General features: G+C 36.1%; 1 protein-coding gene across 1 annotated transcript in view; it reads left to right on the forward strand.

Moving 5' to 3' along the window:
* The first annotated feature begins 3,463 nt into the window (after nucleotides 1-3,463).
* The window catches only part of scn1laa (sodium channel, voltage-gated, type I-like, alpha), a 33,882-nt gene continuing 13,675 nt past the window's right edge, over nucleotides 3,464-23,670 (forward strand). Inside the window, exons 1-16 of the mRNA XM_053495902.1 lie at nucleotides 3,464-3,757; nucleotides 5,060-5,178; nucleotides 5,410-5,508; nucleotides 5,611-5,739; nucleotides 7,397-7,491; nucleotides 7,716-7,922; nucleotides 10,946-11,009; nucleotides 11,213-11,351; nucleotides 13,276-13,482; nucleotides 15,271-15,528; nucleotides 16,068-16,430; nucleotides 16,697-16,820; nucleotides 20,336-20,574; nucleotides 22,125-22,298; nucleotides 22,410-22,766; nucleotides 23,003-23,437. Of these exons, the coding sequence (XP_053351877.1) occupies nucleotides 3,488-3,757; nucleotides 5,060-5,178; nucleotides 5,410-5,508; nucleotides 5,611-5,739; nucleotides 7,397-7,491; nucleotides 7,716-7,922; nucleotides 10,946-11,009; nucleotides 11,213-11,351; nucleotides 13,276-13,482; nucleotides 15,271-15,528; nucleotides 16,068-16,430; nucleotides 16,697-16,820; nucleotides 20,336-20,574; nucleotides 22,125-22,298; nucleotides 22,410-22,766; nucleotides 23,003-23,437 (3,279 nt within the window). The 5' untranslated portion in view covers nucleotides 3,464-3,487. The remainder of the gene's footprint in view (nucleotides 3,758-5,059; nucleotides 5,179-5,409; nucleotides 5,509-5,610; nucleotides 5,740-7,396; nucleotides 7,492-7,715; nucleotides 7,923-10,945; nucleotides 11,010-11,212; nucleotides 11,352-13,275; nucleotides 13,483-15,270; nucleotides 15,529-16,067; nucleotides 16,431-16,696; nucleotides 16,821-20,335; nucleotides 20,575-22,124; nucleotides 22,299-22,409; nucleotides 22,767-23,002; nucleotides 23,438-23,670) is intronic.

Consider the following 23,670-nt stretch of genomic DNA (forward strand, 5'->3'; position numbering starts at 1 on the left):
TGCATGATAGCCTGTGATAGACCTATATTCAATACTAGTACAGTACCAGAATCCACTTCCAGATCCACCACACCCCTGCTCAGCATTAACTGGCTACTGAATATTTAATCATCTATTTATTAAAACTGTACATAGTAATTATATCTTTTGTCTAGATGTTCTATCTTTTGTACAGTACATCTCGTTGCTTTGCTATTGAAGTAAATATTGGGTTTAAGTTTTTTAGTGTAGAAAATAAAACTATTTCTAAAGCTAAATCTAAGGAACGCTTGGGTTGACATGGGAAAACCCAGTGGCAATTTAGCTACAATCAATATACCCGCTGGCAGTTTTTGGAAAGTAGATGAAAACCCGAAGAACCCAGAGGAAACCCACACAGACATGGGAAGAATATGCCATAGTTAACACAGACAGCACCCAAAGCAACGACTGTGACGTGCCAATACTACCATCTGCGCCACTATGGCACTCATATCGAAACCAACACTAATATATAGAAATTTAAATTGTTTCACTGAAATATAAGTGAGTTTGGAGCTCATGTAAAATGTACAAGGACTTAACCAATAACTATCTTATTATCCACAGTGCTATGGATGGTGCATGGTGGCAAGTGGTTAGCAATGTGGCCATGCATCTCCAGGGTTAAGGGTTCGATTTGTGCCTTAATTCTGTTTGTGTGGGGTTTGCATGCTCTCCCATGCTTGGTACTTGGTGGGTTTCACCTTGAGAGCAGTCATCTTTAGCTGAGTGATACTGAATAGCACGATTAAACAGTGATCAGCCATAACATTAACTCCACCTAGCATTAAAACATTGATTGTCAATTATATATAGTACTAGTAAACTGGCGACAGGATCATGGGCACCCAAGGCTCACCCATGACTGCGGGGACCAAGGGCAAAGCCATCCAGTCTGATTCTACACACAAAAAAGCCTGTGGAGCACAAAGAGCTGAAAAAATGCTGGCCACTATAGAAAACCACCAGAATACCCAGCGACCCCACCTTCAAATACTCCATTTCCGAATCTGATCAATCACCCATGGGTTAAGCTGAGCAAACAAGAGGGGCCAGAGCCGCCCTGGTGGCACAAGGGGAACTCAAAGCCACCAGAAAAGACTGATGGTTTTAATGTTATGGCTAAGCTGTGTAACGAATTCCCTTCTATAACTGTGTCCTATGTAGTCAAAAAGTCAATTGTTTAAACATGAAATTCATTATAGTGTTACCATAAAGACATCCAATGGTCATTAAATAAATTACAGTCCAAAGTTCAAAGGGCAAACCCCAGCATTAGTGAGGGGTTTCCTAATGATGTTAGTTCCAAACAGTAATAGGAGTAAAGCATCAGGAAGGTCTGGAGAGAAGAAGAGGTCAGGATCACCTGTACCACAAAAATAACTTCATGGAAAGTGAGAGAGAGAGAGAGAGAGAGAGAGAGATTATTATGCTGATTGTCATGTAAGGGTTAAGGACATTGTGTGCAGAGTGCAAGCAATGACTCCAGCAAGACTAGCTATAACAACATAAATAAAAGGAAGAGTCGAAAGGTAACAGAGATTTAAGAGCACCCTGGGACATAATGGGGCCAGACACTCCGCCATCAGCAATCCTATTCACCAAACCATTCCTGCCTGTAAAACCTCCACATCTGCTCTTTTGCTTATGAAAAACTATTCACAAGAGGAGTGACTAAACAAAGATGTATTCTGCCTAGACGTAAACACTGAGACTGTCAATCAATTACTGTACATTCAGTTCTGAAAGTAAGGTTTTCTTTTTATGTATAATTCAGCTAATTCCCTGTCTTACTTGTGGATTGGAATCTGAGAAATAATGTCACGCTTTAGAAATATCTTGTTTTGACTTGCTCTTGTTGTTGTTGTTGCTTTAACCTTGTTAGGGTTAACAAGGGTTATTTGTCTAACATGAAAACTGTGCCATTTTCCAGTTGTGTCACCGCTCCAACAATCTAATTGGGTTAAGAAAATGCTGGCACTGTGTCATAACTCAGTTATCTGTACAGCCATAGAGACTCTAAGCACGAGCAAACATATCACAAGCTTAAAATGATATAATGTTTTATAAACGTGATGACACTGTTTCTTTGTGGCATGGTAGCACAGCAACTCATGGCCACGCAGCTCAGTCCTCCCTGGTTTGATCCTGATTTGAGATTATTGTCCGCATATACAGTAGTTTTGCATGTCCTCTATGGGTCTAAATCACAGGTTGGTACGTACCTTAGTTTTGTCACGGTTTGGTCTATTTGCAGTACAGCAAAGTGAAAAAAGCCATAAAATCAATAATTTATCATGAATGAACTTGTATACACATAAACTAGTAGAAAAATGGCAAACTGACTATACATGGTTAAACACTTACAGAACACACAAAAAGGCACAGACTTTCTTTATAAAAAAGACAAAACATACCTGCGTCTAGATATCTAGGTGCTAAATTGTTGAAGTACCACTAGTAGTAACACTCCTATCTGTAGCAAATAGTGGAAACAATTGTTCTTTCGAACAATAGATATTTAACTGATATTTTTAAAATATTAAAAACCGTTCTTTCATATATATCATGATCTGGATTTAACTTAGGGTTTTATTCCTAAATCTGAGTTTTTCCCTCGTTTACAGAGTGACATCAAATCAACATGGCTGTGCACAGGATCCGAAATAAACTAAGTAGAACTTATTACCTTTAAATGTATATACTGTATATTCAAGTATTACTGTAGCTTTAGATTCATCAACATACAGAAATGTTCATACAGGTTACTCAGCCGAGTTAGCTGCCTAGCATTTTCACTTTGTCTGGAAATGGGCCAACGTCAGAAATGACATTATTCTGTAGGGTGAATTACCAGTTCTAATGGAATGCTAAATATATTTTTTCAATAAACTTATTCATTTGACCTTCTGTTTTTCTGAAGTGATATTTGAATATTTTGCTACGACTCCTCATTGGTGATTTGAATTAACCGAATTAATGAAAAAAATCCCCCAGAACTAGATAAAGCTGGACTTTATTTACTTGGATCACAACACGAATTGCGCAATGCTGAATATGCGTACTGTTACACCCCTAATGCCTTCACTGTGTCTAAGAGCGTTCTCCACTTCTCTCGCAAAAACATAACAGTAGTTGGACTGTCGTTTCTAAATCTCCACTAGGTTTAAATGTGTGTATGTGCATGGTGTCAAGTTGGTTTTCACCCAGTCCTGGATAGGCTCCAGATCATCCACTCAGATATTCTTCCCATAAAGGGCGTTTATAAGATTAAATAACGAACTATGAAGATTTTGTAAAAGATTTTCTGTCTTGAGTAAAAAAACAATTACAGAACAAAAAGCATTTAAAAAAAAAAGCAAAATAACATTTTTGTCTTTCTGTCTAACATAAGATGTCTGTACTTTCTTGCTGCAGTTGCTTCTCATATAGTGGGCTAGCAGTTCAGAAGGTACAGAATGCAAAGATGGCACAGATTCTTGCCACGCCGGGACCAAACAGCTTCCGCCCATTTACCCGGGAGTCGCTCAAGGCCATTGAAAAACAAATTGCAGAGGAGAAGAGTAAAAAGCCTAAAAAAGGAGAGCAGGAGGGAAATACTAATGATGAGGATCAGCCACAACCTGACATTGACTTGGCAGCGGGCAAGAAATTGCCATTTATATATGGGGACATTCCCAATGGAATGTCATCCACAGCACTGGAAGACCTGGACCCATTTTATTGCAATCAGAAAGTAAGTAGTTCTGATTTGTTTTCACTCAGTCTGGAAATGCATTTGGGTGTACTTGGTCTAATGGGCTTTTAGTAGAATTTGAGTGCTGATGTGGGTGGTTGGCTACTGCAGTTACATCCTTAATGTGTGAATGGTCATAGTGCTGGATTATTTGCATAATGCATGGAGATGATGAACATGATTGCTAAAGATGAAATTACAGCTGATTTTTTTAAAGCAAAATATTTTACTAAGCCATGCTAGATATGAAGTTTTTAAAAAAATTTTTGATCTAGATTAGGGGTTTTCAAATGTTTTTGCAGCCAACGCCCTCTTCCAGTAAAGTAGTCTTGGAACAGTATTATTCTATTTTCTGACCACAGAACCGACAGTTTACAGAACACAGGGTAAAAAATATAGAATCACATTTTTTCCTGTAACATATTAGGATTTTTCTAGTTCCTTTCAGTAATATTTTAAAAAGACATTAGGCTGTTTTAGATTGTTGCATTAATAAGCTTTAGAATAATTAATTCACCTGAAGTGCCAGGCCAGTTAGGCTTAAAATAAAACTAATTAACACCACTACAGGGGAAAATTAATAACAATAAATATGAGTTATATAACGGTAAATTGGCGACAGGATCATGGGGACCCGAAGCCTGTCTATGACTATGGGCTAGCCTGTCCAGTTCGATCCCATAAAAAAAGCCAATGTACAAATTGCTGAAAAATGTTGCCTATTAGAGAAAGGTATCAGAACTTTGTCTGATTTATGGAGGGCTCATCTGCCAACATACAGCACTTAAAGGATCTGCGACCAACGTCCTAGTGCAAACCATGTCTCAAGGGGTCAGAGCTGTTTTGGTGGCACAAAGGAAAACTTTAAACCTAGATGGTTTTACTGTTGACGATTTTTATGTTATTATATATTTATTTATTATTATTTATTTATTTTTTACAAACATCTGTGGAACTCTAGCCCTACTTGAATAATATCCAAAGTGTACAGGCAACAATAAAATTACATATTCATTTTATGCATTCATGTTTAATTTACATTTATTGTGTTAATTTTTTTAAATCAGATTACTAGATTAACGTATTATGTCATGTTTGCACATAAGAATTCGTTAAACTGAAACATTTATAAAACTTATCAGAAACTACATTAAGTTACTAAAACAAGTTACTTACTTAAATAAATAAATAGAACCTGAATTGGTTCTGATAGACATGGTTAACTGTTTCTCAATCTTTTTTATTTTATGTGATATATACAGTACTAGCAATAACTTTGTTTCTGTCTTGTTTCTCTTTCAGACCTTTATAGTATTGAACAGGCAGAAGACAATCTTCCGATTTAACGCCACTTCTGCCTTCTACTTGCTCAGTCCATTCAACCCAATCAGAAAAATAGCATATAAAATTTTGATACATTCATATCCTTTTCATATGTTGCTAAAGTTTTAGTTTTTTCAGATCTATCGCTATGCAGTTGACTTCTAGTGCTTAGCTAATATCAGTCCTGACCTGACGGAAAAATGTTAAATGCAAGCAATATAAGTAACCTGTAGACAAATAAGTTAAGATTTTAATTACTTACTTTGCCTTCAGGTTTTTGCTAAAATATGTTATTTGTACATAATGTTTTTCTTAACTGAACCTGTCACATTGTTCAACATAATAATCATGTGCACTATCCTTGCAAACTGTGTGTTTATGACTTTCACCGAACCCCCCAACGGCCGATACTTGTTCAAGAATATAGAGTAAGTCTCTCTCACTGTTAATATTGGATAAGGACTTTGACATAATACCTCAGATGAACTCACTGTCTTTGTGTTATGACTGTTATGATTGTATTTTTACAGGTACACGTTTACTGCGATATATACCTTTGATTCATTAATAAAGATCTTAGCCATGGGCTTCTGTATAGGCAAGTTTACCTTTCTCAGAGACCCATTCAACTGGCTGGACTTCACTGTGATTGTAATGGCGTAAGTACAGGACTATGCATACAGGTCAAACATATGTATATGTGATTTGATACCCTATCTTAATAGCAGTTCTTGTATGCAATATGGGCAGGGAGTTAGTTCCAAGTAGCAGTACTGCTAGTATAACTACATAACATTTTTATTACACCTTGTGCCAAACTTTTATTTGCACTTACTGCATTGTCCCTGAAAGCCTTCTGATTGATATTGGATAGTTTTGGCGGAGGACTGTTTAAGCTACCGTTCAAAAGTTTGGGGTCACTTTCTAACTCCATGATGGTTTCTGATTTTTATTTCTTTCTACATTGTAAAGGAATGCTGAAGGCGTCCAAAAAATGCATTAATCTCCAGTTGATATTGAGATGTATCTGCTACTTATGCTCTGTAAAGACTTCATAACGCCTCTAATCTAAGGTGCTGTTAATTAGTCATTTTTCAGGCTGATAACTCTAAATGAGCTTCTCTTCTGCGGCAGAGGTAGGTTTTGGTCTCGCCCTCCTGGGATGGCCTTCATGAGAGCACTTGACAATACTGTTCTTGCAAGAGCTATTACAGAAAGGCTGACCTCTGTGTCTTAAAATAACAACTAACTGTTGTTTTTGTTGTTGTTACGTAATTACCTAATTCCATATGTGTTATTTTATAGTTTTGAAATCCCCAGTATTGTTGTAGAATGTAGAAAATAAATCACTAAACAAAAACAAAGAAATTTGCAAGTGACCCCAAACTTTTGAACGGTAGTGTATGTCAAAATTTGACCCTGATTCGTTGCTGTACTTGCTCAGTAATTTTTAACGCAACGGCCACTCAGTACACATGCACCCTCAATGGCATCTAGCGTGTCAGTTAAATTTTCATTGTCTCATTGACAGGTTTCATTAATGTCACGCAAACCACTGTCGTTAGATTAACAATGGCTGGACTTTTTTTCTGGACAGACCTCATATAACTGCATGAACTGTCATGTGAGTTATAAATGAGTAATCGTTTTTTTTTTATTAAATAAAAATGTTGCAGTTAATTATATTTAACTTATATCTTAAGTGTGCTAAGAAAAAGTAGTTAGTGAAGTTTAGCTAATCAGCAGTGTCAAAAGTGTAGTTTGGTTGTAGCTCAGCTACTTTAAATCAGTGGTAACTTGTAGCTTGACAGGTGTTGCAAAGTACTGTAGCTTCGCCAACATTGCTTATGTGTAATCTCAGAATAATGAATCATATCTACTTCTTTCTCAGTGCTTGCTTTGGACTAGCATTGGAGTGATATTTGAGAAGTCAATCTCATCGATCTTGAATAATCCCCTTTCTGCAGTCAACAGCTTTGAGGCAGTCTATAAAAGCATGCTTGGTTTGATGGATGTGTTTTAATTACCTTAAGCCTGAGCCAGACATGATCTTATTGATTAATCCAATCATTAAGTAGACACTTATCTGCTCAGAGCAGATTCAATGTCTTTTTTACTACCAAGCTATGAACCGTCTTCAAAATCTGTACATTCATATACAAGGTTCATCCAGTGTAATTGTGTAGACCTACCTAGACATGCCTTGTGTGTTTAGGTTCTAAGTTCTTTGAAAACATTTACTTTTGAAAACATTTTTGTAACCTTATATAAGAAGTGAAATCATCTTTGACCACTGACTTCTTACTGCCTTATCAGGTATGTGACAGAGTTTAGCAGCAGTTTGGGTAATGTCTCTGCTTTGAGGTCTTTCAGAGTTGTTCGGGCCCTGAAAACGATATCAGTTATCCCAGGTAAAGAAAAAAATTAAAATAAAACATTAAATGAGCATGATTTTGTGCATAAATTATTTTACTGCTAAACAAACCTATTTGTATTCTTAAAAAATATTTATCTTTAGGAATTAATTAGTGCTAAATTAATTTTACATTTTATCTAAAGGTAATTTTTAAAGGTAATTGTTTTTTTATGTGTATGAAATCAGTGTATGACATGTTACGCTACCTGTTGCTTACAGGCCTGAAGACCATTGTAGGAGCTCTGTTCCAGTCAGTAAAGAAACTTTCAGATGTGATGATTCTGACCGTCTTTTGTTTGAGTGTATTTGCACTGATTGCCCTGCAGCTTTTTATGGGAAACCTGAGGAATAAATGTATAAAGATTCCAACCAACGGCAGTATAAATGAAGATGGGTTTAACCTCACAGAGTACTATAATAATGCGGGTGAGTGTTATTTATGTGGTATAAAATCAGTTAAAATGTTGCACTGACAGTTAAAGAAACCCCAACAGAATTCTACATTGATTTACTTACAAAAAAAGTGACAATTTAAAAAATTCTGCATGTGACAGTCTGTTTATTTGGAGTTATGTGCTCTTTTTCTGAACTCATCACCTAATTAACACATTTGATAGGTTAGAGCTGGGAAATCTGTAAACGCACAGCAGGAATATTTTTTTCCAAAACTGGGATTTTGGAGCACATTTTGGTTTTTCCTGTTAAAAATGTACCTATCAGGGAGATTTTCTTTCAGTATCCATGTTTTGCCCTCACCACCCTTTAGCCATTAGCATGCATTATCAGGCTTAGACTGCAGATCCCTTGAGGCATAGATTAGATTTAGAAGGTGAGAGTTCAGGGCTGTCCAAGAGCTAACAATGACTGACAAATGTATCACAGGGGAGAGTATAACTGTTTGTACAATGGCTTAGTGGTTATGTAATATGATTTGCAAGGGGGTTCTGTCAACATTTTGGAGACAGTATAAGTGTAGAAGTAATGAGTAAGCATAAAAGGATAAGAAAAAGGAAGACCATCATATGAAAGATGTATACATAAATTCCCCCCCCCACGTGTGTGTGTGTGTATACATATATATATATATATATATATATATATATATATACACACACACACACGAATATTAATAATAGGATAATTGAGAAAAAAAATCACTTGCTCTGCAAGTTGTATTATAAAAAGTTTCTAGAAGTTTCTAAAGTTGCGTGTTTGAGCTACCCTCAAGTGAACTATTTTTACAAGTGTACGTTATATGTAAGATGTGTGAGCGGTGGCTCAGACAGCTAAGGCTCTAGGTTGTTGATTTCCGGGTCCGAGGATTCGGGTTTGAGCACTGCTGTTGTGTTGCCACATCCCATACAACCCAGACACTGCATGCAGTGCCGGTCCCATTTAAAATTTATTAATTGAACATTTGTTAATGTTTGCATGCTAATGTTTGGAGATATTATAAAACTGAATAATCTGTTTCCTTTAACTTGTTTTTCATGCATTTCTTTAGTCCAATATTTCACATTTATAATACAAGTAAATCTAAATATTAAAATTGTGATTAATTGTAATGAATTATTTTAGGACATGTCAGCTATTCTAAAATAGTTGTTGCAAGAACAGTATTGTCAAATGCATTTACATTTTGTAGGATCAGATTCAGGTGTATGGTTAAACAATTATACCATGCAGGTGGTAATGATGATTAATTTCATATGTAGGTATGAAATACTATCATTAACTAAAACAGGTTAAACGGAAAGAGCTGTGTAATAGGTTTAAAACTAGGTGAGAAACAGCCAGACTGCTACTAAAGTGAGGTTTTGGAAGACAGTTTCATGTAAAAGACAGTCAATTTTTTTATCTGGTTTATGTTTAGTCAAGCTTAAGTCGACTAAACGGCTGGGCATTTTAGTCACAATTTAGTCAGAGGAACCCTCAAGTATTTTAGTCAAATTTTAGTCAATGAAAATGTAACATTTTAGCAATAAAATTATTATTAATTAACCATACAGTCAATCTAGTCTAAACACTCTTTTTTTAGTTTTTCACATAGGAATTCTCTTAACATTTAAAATGTTTCTTTTCATTTGATGTTTTCAGCTGAAGATATTTATTTTATAACCATCACAACAGATTTTGCATTTTGAATACCCTTTTTTTTTAACTAAAAACTATAAAAGCAGTATGGACAATACAGTGTTTTGAAACTTAAAGTAGCTTACTGTAGCTCCTCTGAGGGACCATCGTTTGCTAGTTTATTAGCTTAATGTTTAGATATAAAATGAAACAAAATACATCACATATAACGAAACATAATTACCACAAAGCAGCTATAAAACTACCTTAAGATTTTTATGGTATCCCTTGATGTGTCTCTTCAGGTTTGTGGTATTTTTCCCAGCAATTTTGTGCCCACACTGTTTTCCCTCCGATTTTACTACACATCTGCTTATTTTCTCCGCTTCATTATAAAGAAAATAGGCCCAAATATCGTCTCTTCTCTTTTGCCTGAGTAATACTGCTGTCATGACGAAGAGTTAAAGATGACTGATCTTGTAAAATCCCATCACTGCGCACGCAAACTACTCCTGATATGCCGGAGGTCATCAGCAAATATTATTTGTCATTATTTTCATTGATGAAATTAACACCACTCCCAGACAACAATTTCAAAGTGTAAGGGGGCTCAAGATGAGCCCCCTTTAAAAAGGACAAAGAAACGGGGAATATTGCAGACTGTAAGCAGAGCTGTAGTCCAAGAAAACTTTTTTTTGCAGCAAATTAAAGACGCTTGCTTAATTGCCTTTAACTTCATTAAATGTCCAGCAGTGCCATCACCAAGAAACCATTGGAACTCATCCATTGTCTGGAGAAGTCTGAAATGATCTTAATGAAGGATAACGCCCCAAGCACCGTATCACCGATGCTGGAAACAAGGCTAATCGACTCAACTATGCATAAAAACATAGTAACTGGCAGAGCAGGTGCTCTGGACTGATGAGTCAAAAATCGAAATATTTGGCTGTAGCAGGAGGCAGGTTGTTTGTCGAAGGGCTGGAGATTGGTACAATAATGAGTGTCTGCAGGCACCAGTAAAGCATGGTTCCTTGCAAGTTTCAGGGTGCATTCCTGCAACTGTGTGCAAGTGTACTGTACATAGAAGAATTGATGGCAATTCTGGTTTCGCAGACGAAGGGTGGTCACACCAAATAGTGACTTGATTTGGGATTTTCTTCTGTTAATTTTTTTTCCATTCTGTTCGATTTTGTTAATTCTTGAAAGAAGTCTTACTTTACAGCATTTTCCTCACACCTGCCTAAAACTTTATCACAGTGTTGTATGTCCTGTGTGTACAGTATATATATATATATATATATATATATATACTGTAAATTAAAAACATGTTATTCTATGAGGTGGGGACTAAATAATACCTTTATGTTTTTCTGTAGAAAATTATTATACAATTGAAGGGAAGAAAGATCCCCTGCTCTGTACAGTTGGCAGTGATTTAGGGTAAGGAAAACAAACATAGCTAGCTCATGCATTTCATTTTAAACCAATTATGGATAAACGTACAATTTATAATTATATAGTTTTTAAAACTAATTACATTTCAAATTTGTAAAGATGATAGTATAACATTTGCTTATGTGTGTTTTTTATGACTCGTACTTAACAAAGGGAGTATGTAAATTTAAAATTATGATAATTTCCAGATGTCCAGATGGTTATTTCTGTCACAAAGCCGGCGCCAATCCAAATTATGGCTTTACCAGCTATGATAGCTTTGGTTGGGCTTTCCTCTCACTTTTCCGACTAATGACTCAAGACTACTGGGAAAATCTCTACCAACAGGTATGTACATTTATAGTATGCATCTCTTACACATTCAGTGCCTGATTCTTTAAATGTACGTATGTACAGTAGTCAGTAGCCAGTTTACTTTGAAAGCTACCACTGTTAGTTATCAAAAAAGCTTCAATATATAAGGGAAATGCCTTAAAAACATGTAAGCTAAAAAAAAAAAAAGCCATTTCCAGTTTTTGCATTCTGATTGACTAGGGAAATGTTCTTTTGCAAAAAGGCGTTCTGGGGCATTTCATTTAAAGCTAAGGACGCTAAAACATGGTTTTGAAATATCAGTAAATAAGAAACGAAATAAAAAATGAATGGTCTGAATTGTATTTCAGGTGGAAAATTACAAGACACATGTAGGAGACCACTAAGGCTCATAATAACATGCTTTAAAAATAGTATAATAATACACTGCCTGGCCAAAAATGATGATCATCATTTCAAAAGTAATCATCTGGCTGCCTGAAGCAAAGTAAAGAACTGAAGAGATTACTGGAACTTGATTAAGACATCACAGTATGACAATCTGGAAGGGTATTGTTGAATCGTCAACTTGTGAAAGAAATGTGGTTGGAAGAAAAATCATGAGTGGAGGTCCTTTAAACATTTAAAGTTGCAAAAAATAAAAAAGCAACAGTATAAAATATAGGTACTGCATGTTTAATGTGAGGAGATTCACAGGATTGTGAATTAACAGCTGTGGCCATAAGAAAACCACTTGTAAGTGTAGCTAATAAAAAAGGGCTTTAGTTTTAGAGCAATGAAAAAAAGTGTGGACCTGACCAAATGAAGAAACCCCAGATCATAACACTGCATTCAGAGGCTTGTACATTGGGCACCATGTATGAAGTGATGCACCTGACATGCATATATTAGACACTGTACATGCCTCTGCAATAAAATGAAATCAGCTGACAACCTGAATGTTCTGAATGACCAGGTTATCACATCAATTTAGTTTTTGATAGCATGGGCATATTCCAGGACTGGATTGTGAAAGAGCAGTTTTGGGAGCACGAGGAATCATTTTCACACATAAACTGGCCACCACATTGTGTGCTTTAATTAAAGATAAGGGTGATTAAATGAAATCAATGAAAAGTTTAGTACAATAGTTTTTAAAAGGAACCATATTCAGTGATTTTTAGGGTGCAATTGCAGCCGGATCCGGCACTTTTGATTCTGGGATTTTCTGAAGGTATGCATTCATTATCAGGAGCACAATACAAACTGCTTGCATACAGTTTAATTACAGCCAAGAAGTTAATACTGTTATTTTGGAAGAAAAAAGAGGCTTCTACGTGTAAGCTATGGCTTGGAGAGATGATTTCTACTTTACATTTGGAACGAATTAGGTACTGTTTAAAGGGCAACTTTGAGCAGTTTGACAAAATCTGGCATCCTTTTCTTTATTACCTTGATTTAAACCATACGGATTAATGCATGATTTCATTTTTTAATATTTTTTTTCATCATACTTTACAAACTAATGTAAACAGGTTGTGTAAGGGATGGTTTGCGATGTGGGTCTTTGTTTTATTCAGTTTTGTTTTATTATCTTTCTTTTCCACTTCAATTGTATTCTTTGTACATGTAATAGAAACAAAGGATGTGAGATTGTAAATTAATCTTCAAAATCTTGGTTTCTCAAAAAAACTTATTAGACAAAAAAAAAGATACATATTCAGAATATCCTTTTATTCTGTCTGGTAAATGGATTTCTAAAATTTCCAACACAGAACTCAAGAGCACCTTTTACGGTTACTTAATAATGTAATAGGGCCAGGGGTAGCTCAGTGGTTAAGGCATTGGACTCAACTGCTCAGATGTGTAATGAAAAAAAAAAAAGTGTAAGTCGCTCTGGATAAGAGCGTCTGCCAAATGCCTAAATGTAAATGTAATAAAAATGTTCGGTCATTTACAGACTCTTCGAGCTTCAGGGAAGATCTATATGATCTTTTTTGTGCTGGTAATATTCCTGGGGTCGTTCTACCTGGTGAATTTGATCCTGGCTGTGGTGGCCATGGCTTATGATGAACAGAACCAAGCCACCATGGAAGAGGTTCAGCAAAAAGAGGAAACCTTTCAGGCTATGATGGAGCAGCTCAGGAGGCAGCAAGCAGAAGCCCAGGTATTGTGTAACATGAAATGTAAATATAGCTAATATATACATTTCATATAGTACAGTAAAGTGAGTAGAAAAGTATGACCATTTAAATGCCTATAGCCCATGAACACTGATCAGCTATAACATTATAAAACAAAACATTATGCCCAGTATTGTGTAGGTTTCCAGTGTCCCTCTTTGGGTATGCTGTGGTGTCTGGCACCAGGATGTTGACAGTGGATTGTTTGGGTGCTTTGGGTTGAGGGGTTGGGTCTCTATGGATTGGTCCACCACATCCCATGGGTGCTTGAACGTATTGGGATCGGGGGAATTTGGAGGCCAAGTTGGCAGCCTTGGGCATTTGGCTGTTCTGGTACCTTTCTTTTGTGGCCAGCATCGACTTTTTGAAAAGTGCTACACTGACTTTTCTGCGGGATCAAACAGGCAGGCCTTGGGTTCCCGTGGGCATGGATGAGCCTTGGATGCCCATGATCCTATCACTAGTTTACTGGAATATCATTGATAATCAGTGTTACATGGTAATGTTTTGCAGTGCTAATGGTATGGCTGATCAGGAAATATTCTGCTCCAGTCCACATTTCATGTGCCTTGTGGTATAGATCATAATGCATGACAGAATGTTGGTTTGGTTCTAACAACGTTTTGTTATCTTGAACCAGGATAAAAAAAAAAACACACACACACACACACAAAATACCCTAAAATACTTTGGCTTATATGCCTAGGTGCAAAATGTTTTCTTATGACACCACGGTTACATAACCCAAAAAGCATACCTAGGTTGTTTTTGTGCTCCTTGGAGAAACATCTTTGGCTTCTGGGAAAAATATATATCAGCTTTGCACATCTGGATGCTGATATTTCTTTCTACTTATTTTGATAAAAATGTATCAAACTGTGTCAGAATGGATGGAGATCATTGGTGACCAGAAATTTTGAGGTCTGAGCTTTGACTTAGCCATTCAAACACATTCATGTTCCTGGTTTAGAACCACTTCAGTGTAGCTTTTACAGTATGCTTAGAGTCATTGTCCTGTTGGACAGTGCATTTTTGCTCTCATCTCAGGTCTTCTGAAGACCAGAAGAGTTTTAGTTTAGGTGGTGGAATTTTCCTGGCTTCATTTTCACCAGTCTTCCAAATAGCTGCCTATTGTTGTTCTGCATCTCCAGCATCTGAGTTGTGGATTTCTTCCAGACATTCTTTTGGTCTTTGTTTTTGTATAAAGCCCTATATACCTGTTTACTGAGTTACAGCTAAGGCATAGACATTCCATTTTTAATAATTTCGAGTAACACTGTGATTAAAATAGTAGATTCTTAAACCACTGAATTATTAATAATTATAATTATTAACCACGGCAAAAGAAATTTAATAAAATTCAAACAATCGCTAAATAATATTTGAACTTATGTTTTTGTACAGTATAGTAAAAATAGATTTTCTTTGTATTTCTATATGCATATATACTAAAGTATTATTATAAGACCATTTAACTAAACATAAATAACAAACTAAATAGCAAAAGGTATACTGTAAAGAATTAAAACTCAATTAAAAATCCATCATAGTCAAAACTGACAACCGTACACTAAAATAAGACCATATTCCAAAGAATAACACAAACACAAAACAATTAAATGGTAAATGTAATAGTAAATGTAAATGTAATGTACTATGATGACCCATGCCAGTTTCCCATGGCATTCCAAACTGAATACTCGGTGTTCCAATGTTCCAATGGAAAAGCCATTGAAATTTTCCATAAGGGCTATTTTGTACAATTCTACTAGGCAGCAGTTGCAGTATTTGAGACTGGAAACCTTAGTGGGGACAGCTCCTCTTTGGCCTCCAGACTCAGTTCCAAAAGTGCCAAAGAACGGTGTAACCAGAGAAAGAAGAGGAAACAAAAAGAGGAGGAGTGGGAGAAAGGGGACAATGAAAAGGTCCACAATTCTGACTCAGAGAGCAACGTTAGAAGGACCAGCTTCCGATATTCTGTGGATGGAAACATACTATCACATGATAGGACATATCCGTCTCCTCATCAGGTCAGGAATGATTCTCAGCTGATGTTGTGCTGATCCCTATTGCATGCTCAGTTGCTGCGTTACAAGCATTTATTTGATCCTAATCAGAGTATGATACTAAATTGTAATAGAGTTATGTTACTGTTTCATGATGTTACAAATATCATCATGTTTTTAAGTTTAATTTCTCTTTAAAAATATGGAAAATGACTGTGTGTGGCTGCCATAGTTGATTATTAATTGTTGTCATTTCTATACTACATACGTCCTCTAGGTTTCCATGCATGCACTTTCCTTTTTTAACACTTGTTGGTCAATGCCAACAATATAGTTATCCAGCAAAACTTTTGCAGCATCAGTTTTGATTTCATTTCTGATCTTTGTTTGGTCTCTATTATAATCATCACCATCCTCTACATCATCACCATCATCCTTTGTCATATTTTATGTTCAGTGCGTTCATTTTATGAGCTGCATGCCATCTTAACTGTCAATTCGTGGACTCCTTGTGTGATGTTTACATGAAGTGAAGTGAGCCTTAGGCCTGTTTTTTTCTGCAGTCACTTGTGAGCATTCAAGGCTCAGTCTTCTCTCCGCGCCGCAACAGTAGGACTAGCATCTTTACCTTTCGTGGCCGTCTGGGATCCGAGAATGGATTTGCAGATGATGAGCACAGCGCGTTTGACGACACAGGCAGCCGCCGTGGCTCATTGTTTTTTCCCCATTGCTCTGAGCGTCTTTATAGTACTGGCAGCAGGAACAGCCTGACCCCACGTGTTTTTCTGTCCCCTAATGGAAAAGTGCGTTGCTCTGTGGATTGCAATGGCACAGTGTCATATGTGACAGGGAACTCCTTGCCCAACTCTCCAGACGTTCTGCAGTTACCCGAGGTGTCCATAGATAAAGCCACTACAGATGACAGCGTAAGGAATATTGCATGTCTTGTAACACTTCAACTATGCACTCAGTTGAAGCAAAATGCACGAAAATGAGCATCTCACCACATCCTGTTGAAAAAACAGACCATACCTCCTAGGCCAACTACATAATTATGCTTTATAGTATTATAGTATAGGTTTTTAGTATATTTTCCACACCTTATAAATGGTTTGCAATAGTTATTATACTATGTCATAGTTCAAGTGGTCTAGTAATACTTTGTAACACTATGATTGTTACTTTTCCTCAGAGGAAAAAAGAGGAGTACAGGAAGAGATATGAAGCTGAACAACTGTCACCGGGGTGTTTGAATGAGCACACAGCCAGACAGAGGGCTCTGAGTGTAGCTAGTATTATCACCAATACAATGGAAGGTAAGTTCACCTCAAATTTAACCATATGGATTAAATCCTATATAATACAATGGAATTTCAAAGTATTAGTAAGTTTAGTGGTAAAACCAGACTTTCCACAGTTACTTGCGAACTATCAACATACTGTTTCATGTTCCAAGCTATGACGGCTGTTTTTTTAATGCTATTGCCTGTAGGCCAATTATTGTGGGAAAAGGCAGAAAATAAGAATAAAAATTATTTCCAAAATGCACAAGTTTCAAATGAAAAGCACTCAAATTACATCAGATAAAGAGCTGCAAGGCTTTGCCATAATAAAAGAAAACATTATTTTTCATAGTACAGTATATCATTAAAGACCCCATCATTATTCAGTGCAACTTTATTCATCCCATGAGGCAACTGTGGCAGGTCAATGTAAAACTGTACAAAAAGATATAACTTTTTGAACAGGGAATAATTTCAGAATTTAGAAATACATTTTTGGATATATTAAAAATAATTATTGCCCTTATATGTAATTTGCTTCTATTTCACAGTAAGTGAGTAAGTAGATGGGCAGATAAGCAAAACAACCTACATAGTAACCTGATTTATTAATTAACCCCAAAAATACCATGATGTGTTGACAAATTATTAATTATTTAATTAAATGATTTGTCCTGGGCTGCATGGTAGCTTGCTGGTTACCAATGTATTCTTCAACCTCCACTGCAGGGGGGTTTGACTGTCCCCTCCGGTCTGTGTGCATTTGCATCTTCTCCCTGTACTTGGTGGGTTTCCTCTAGGCACTCTGGTTTTCCTCCCCAGGCTATCATATGATTTACTGGGATAGGCTTCAGGCACCCCACAACCTTACACAGCAAATGCACTATGGAAAATGAATGAATGAATAAAAATTTATTTACACGAGGAATCACAGGTTTCTATTTGTAGAAGGAATAAGGCATAGAGGCAGGATGCTATTTTTATTAAGCACTCTCAATAACAGAAGCTAAACTAAAAACTATGGCCACACAGATCACTATGAAAGCGTCATAATCAAATAAAATAAAAAGTCCTATAAATTGCAATAGTGAACGTAAATTTAATTGCGTTATATTTACATAGTTCTTTTAACATTGGTCACAAAGCCATATCTGGACATCCAGATATTAAACACTGAGGGGAACTAGACTCTAATGGAAATACATCCTCTTCAGGGTGATGCAGAAATCCAGTGGCTGGGGTTTGGGAATCAAACTCGAGCCACCAGTGCTCTGATGCTGAATAGTATCATTAAGATATTTTTTTCTCTTTCCTAGAGACAATTAGTGCTAAACAGGAACTTGGTTTTAAGTTGAAACTTAAAATCTATTCTAACAAGTGGACTAAATCAACTATTAAATAATTAGGACTTTCCTGAAAGTCTTTTGGCCTTCTCTTTTATTTGCTGATATCAAGAATCGAAATTTATGATACCAGCAAATAAAAGAGCAGGCCAGAAGACTTTCAGTAAAAGACTGATTAAAATGTCTTAAAAAATACATTAACTAAACAACGTATATAACAACGCATTGTGTTACATGAAGATGTTAAAGATGCGAACTTCATCATGGAAATCAGCATTGTATTCATTTACATAATGATTGAACATACTTGCACAGTTTTAAGCCCGGAGGCCATAATTTGCACAACCTGCAAAGTTATATGATCACATGATCCCATTCTCCATTACTGATCAATTTTAACTTGTGCAGTGAAATCTCTAGATCATAATGATACATAAGCCAACCGCTCAAAAGTTTGGGATCACTTGCAAATTTATTTGTTTAGTGATTTATTTTTTATATTTTATAACAATACTGGGGATTACAAAACTATAAAGTAACTGTTTGGAATTAGATAATTAAGTGAACATAAATCAAACAAAAAAATAATAAGTTGGCATTTTAAGACATGGAGGTCAGACTTTCTAGAATAGTTCTTGCAACAACAGTATTGTCAGGTGCATTTGCACATGGCTGTCAATAAGACCTTCCCAGGAAGGCAAGACCAAAACTTACCACTGCTGCAGAGGAGAAGTCAATTTAGAGCTACCAGCTTTGAAAATCACCAATTAACAGGACTTTAGATTAGAGCTGTTATAAAGACTTTACAGCTCGTGAGCATTACAGATACATCTCAACATTAACTCTTCAAAGAAGATTATTGCATATTTTGAACGTCTTCAGCATTGCTTTACTATGTAGAGTAATAAAAATCAGAAACGACCATGGAGTTGGAATTGATCCCAAACTTTTGAGCGGTAGTGTATTTTTTGTGATTGGTAGTATGATTAAATAACCCTGCAAAAACTGTAAATAAAAAAAAGAGCTTCCAATAGGTTCAAAATGGTACCAGTGCCCAAGAAAAAGGGTTGCAGAAGGCAGGCATTTTAGCTATGGAGCTTTATTTTTAGTAGAAATAACACCTCAGGCACTATAGGGAGACACTCTGGTGTCTGTTTCAATTGATCATTTTCCCCAGGTTAGAGACTTTGCCTATTTAATCAATTGTTTGGGACAATCTTTTTTATACAATGAATTTTACCTGGTGAATGTGAGTAGAATAAGGCTATGTTGACTCTGCTAGCCTGAATTGACCCAGATCAGATTTTTGTTACCCTAATCTGATGCAGATCTGATTCATTTAGTTCCATCCAAACCCACAAATCTGATGCTTTTCAGATTGTATCTGAATCACTTTCATATGTAGTTCTAGATTGAGTACATAATTAATACATTGTTATGAATGAGGTTGGAATTCATGCAACCTTTTGCCTCAGTACAGATGTTTTTATAGGGATCTCATAGCAGTGTTAGCAATAGCTAAAACAGCTAAAGTGAGGCCTCTGGCTTCCTTTCCTCTTCTGGACCACAACAACTACAGCTGACTAACTGCTTGCTTTTGCACCCATTGTTTAAAATTATCCAGTGGCCACACAAATATGATGCCCTACACCAGATAACATGAGCGAAGATGTATTGACGTGCCGTTTTAGCTGACAGATGCATCCACACTTGTAATCATGAATGTGAAATGTCATGACATGAATCCTATCTGACCAAAACAAAAATTAACATGTGACATGTAATGTAAATGTAGCCTAAAATTACATTATAATAATTAACCATTGCCTGTCTTATCAGGGAGAGGTTTTTATAGGGCAATAAAGAAAGAGTTCTTAAAATAAACATATTTATGACATAACTTGTGGGTATGTGTTGTGTATGTGTTCTTTAATAGTTTTATAATAAACTGATTTTTGTAAAACCAGTAGAATTTTCTATTACATTTCTCCAAAATAAATTTTCTTTAAAGCATTCCAGACATTATTTAATTTTCAGTAAAACAAATTGTTAATGTTATTTTTTAATAATTGGAATTTAATTTAACATGATCATACACCTGTGCTATGTATTTATTACACATTTGCCAGTTAGCTTTACAAGATTATGATAAATATCATAAATATTACTGTTTTTCCATGTTGTTTAAATTTTTTTGTATTGCAGAGCTGGAGGATTCGAGGCGGAAGTGCCATCCATGTTGGTATAAGTTTACGAAAACATTTCTAATCTGGGATTGCTTTCCGGCCTGGGTGAAAATAAAGAGATTAGTTCACATGTTTGTTATGGATCCATTCGTGGATTTGTTTATCACCATCTGCATTGTGATCAATACTATATTCATGGCCATGGAGCATCACAACAAGGGCGACGTTTTTGTGATCGTCCTTAGAGTGGGCAACTATGTGAGAACAACTTTTTTATATTTTAAGTCACAAAATTTTTTACATATAATACACATTCTTGGAAAGCCTTTATTAGGAGTTCCTTGAGTTACTCATTACACAAAAACAAGTTCTTAAAAGTCCACTAATTTGGAACACATGATAGACAATCAGTATGTCGTAAGGTTATATGTAGAAACTTCAATAATTCCTATGGCATTACAAACCAAGTAAACCTGTAAGGGTTTAAGATTTAACCAACAATACAGAGAATGAGTGTTACTGTATAGCTACACTCATGGGGGAGAGGATTTACACCCTGCTCCAGTTCTATGGTTTTATTTAAAAGTCTCTAACTAACGAATGTGGGGTTGTCACCAACTTTCATAAAAAAACAAATAAAGTCAGTTGACTTCAGGTGAAGTAAAGCAGCAGTCAGAATTTCGGGTAAGAACACCCCATAATCCATCCCCCTGCCTTATTGATTTGGAGACAGTTTGGCCCACTAATCTTTACAGCATTGCTTCAATGAATAAGGTCCAACGGGACATTTGTTAAGCACAGATATTTTAAGATTCTGCCACAGCATCTCAGGACCTCAGTGGAGGTCTGGGCTTTGACTTAATTTGACATTTTATTCTTTCTCCATTTTGATGTTAATTTTTTAGTGTGCTTGGATCATTGCCCCATTACATGACACAGTTTCAGCCAAACATAAGCTACTGGACAGCTCGCCTTACACTGGTTATGAAGTAGAATTCATGGTTGTATCAATGGCTACAAGTGTCCCAGGTCCTGTAGCTGCAACCTAAGCCCAAATCGTCATCCTTTCACCACCAGTAGAACAGTTGATATGAGGTGTTTGTGATGATATGCTGATATGCTGTTTGTTTTTTGCAAATGTGGAACAGTGCATGATGACCAAACATCTTCACCTTGGTTTGTTCAGTCTAAAGGACATTGTTCAAGAACTTTGTCATTTTTTTTCTGATTGTCCGGTCATGAAAATATACATACTGTAGGTCAAAATGAGGTATTTTTTATATCTTTAAGCATTAATTGACCTTGACCCTGGACTGATTTTAATGGGATACACTTCCTATTGAGACTAATTTTGTCTACTCTACTTCAAAAGCAACACTAGGCTCTAATCAATCAAAACACAGGATTAAAGGAGGGTGTACTTTCTTTTTAGCCCTGATTATAAATACAGCTGTGATATTAAGTATAACTATGGATTTCGAGTGTGAAATTTCTTTCGTACAGCAGTTCTAAAGAAATGAATATTGAGACATTCACATAAAATTTTAGACATTATGGCAAAATGTTATGTTGATTTGTGGAAATAGATCTCAATGAAACCAGACTCATGTTATAGCATGTTAAATGTGCTTCTGCTAAAATTTCCATTCATACTTCTTATCCCCATTTGACAAACAGTATAAAACACACTGGGCAGTTATGCTAAATATAAGCAAATTGGTGGACCAGAACTAACTGGGTATAATATAACTAATCTAAGAATAAAAAGTCAGAACTACAGCTTAATAATTGTATACCGTTATGTCCAGGTTTTTACAGCGATCTTCACAGCTGAGATGATTTTCAAGATTATAGCCATGGATCCTTATAAATACTTCCAAGAAAGCTGGAATATATTTGATAGTGTCATTGTAACCCTAAGTATTGTAGAGCTTGGGTTGGAAAATGTACCTGGAATGTCAGTTCTGAGGTCATTTCGTTTGGTAAGAAAATCTACCTGGCATTATTTATATTAAATGGAAACATTTATTAACCAATTATACTTTTTGCTTTAAATCTTGTTGAAAATCCTATATATTTTTTTTTTATCCCAGCTTAGAGTCTTTAAGCTAGCCAAGTCTTGGCCCACTTTAAATATGCTGATCAAAATCATTCACAACTCAGTGGGTGCTCTTGGCAACCTGACGCTCGTCTTGGCCATCATTGTCTTCATCTTTGCCGTAGTAGGCATGCAGTTGTTCGGGAAGAGTTACAACATCAAAAAGTGTAATATTTCCTCAGACTGCAGTCTCCCTCGCTGGCACATGAGCGATTTCTTTCACTCCTTTCTGGTAGTGTTTCGCATTCTGTGTGGTGAATGGATTGAGACCATGTGGGACTGCATGATGGTGGCTGGACAGCCCATGTGCCTAACCGTCTTTCTCATGGTCATGGTGATTGGAAACCTTGTGGTAGGCATATATTTTCTGTACTTTATTTTAGCAATTCTAAATTTCCTATTCTAAATATGTGTTCATTTTTTATTTCCAGCTAAGTTTATATGTCTAGAAAGGAAAAAACATTGTCTACATTGCAGCAACTATAATTGTTTATTTACTTGTATACCTTACAAAATTGTGCTTAATATACAGTCATGAGATCACCTGTATTACATACATGTATTGACATCTTATTTCAACACTTGTAGGTTTTGAACCTTTTCCTGGCCTTGCTCCTAAGCTCTTTTAGTGCAGATAACCTTGCAGCCACAAACGATGATGAAATGAACAACTTGCAGATTGCTATGGGTCGCATCCGCAAGGGCGTGGCATTCGTTAAAGAACGCCTACACAGCTTCTTTCACAGCAGTTGCTTTAGAAGAAGAGAAAAAAAGGTAAAGGAGGAAGATGAGCAAAAAAATGGCAAGAATCTGGGAGATATGTCTCCTCATACAGAAGTGGAGCTGATTAAAAACCCAGGATGTGAGAAAGAGGCATCACATGCAGACAGTGGCTCTGACAATTTCATCTTCGATCCCACTTTGACTGTTTGTGTGCCAATAGCCACTGCAGACTCTGACCCTGAGTGCCACGACATGGATGGTTTAAGCAGTTGCTCTTCTGACATGGAGGGAGATAAAGAGGTAAGGTGGCTGATTTCCTTAGTTACAAATAAATGTTCACTGCAGTAGATTCACTGTATTATACACAATAAGTGATTCAGATGTGCATATGCAAATTTGAACACAACATTTGTAAATACACAGCACAAATAAATAATGTGCACAATGATAATACAATGATGTCATTGTTTAGGAGAAATCTATGCTGTTCATACAGTTTGGTTTCGTATAAAGCCGTATATTCATACCCATAT

Source organism: Clarias gariepinus, chromosome 5, assembly GCF_024256425.1.
Source record: "Clarias gariepinus isolate MV-2021 ecotype Netherlands chromosome 5, CGAR_prim_01v2, whole genome shotgun sequence".
In the NCBI taxonomy this organism is placed as follows: domain Eukaryota; kingdom Metazoa; phylum Chordata; class Actinopteri; order Siluriformes; family Clariidae; genus Clarias; species Clarias gariepinus.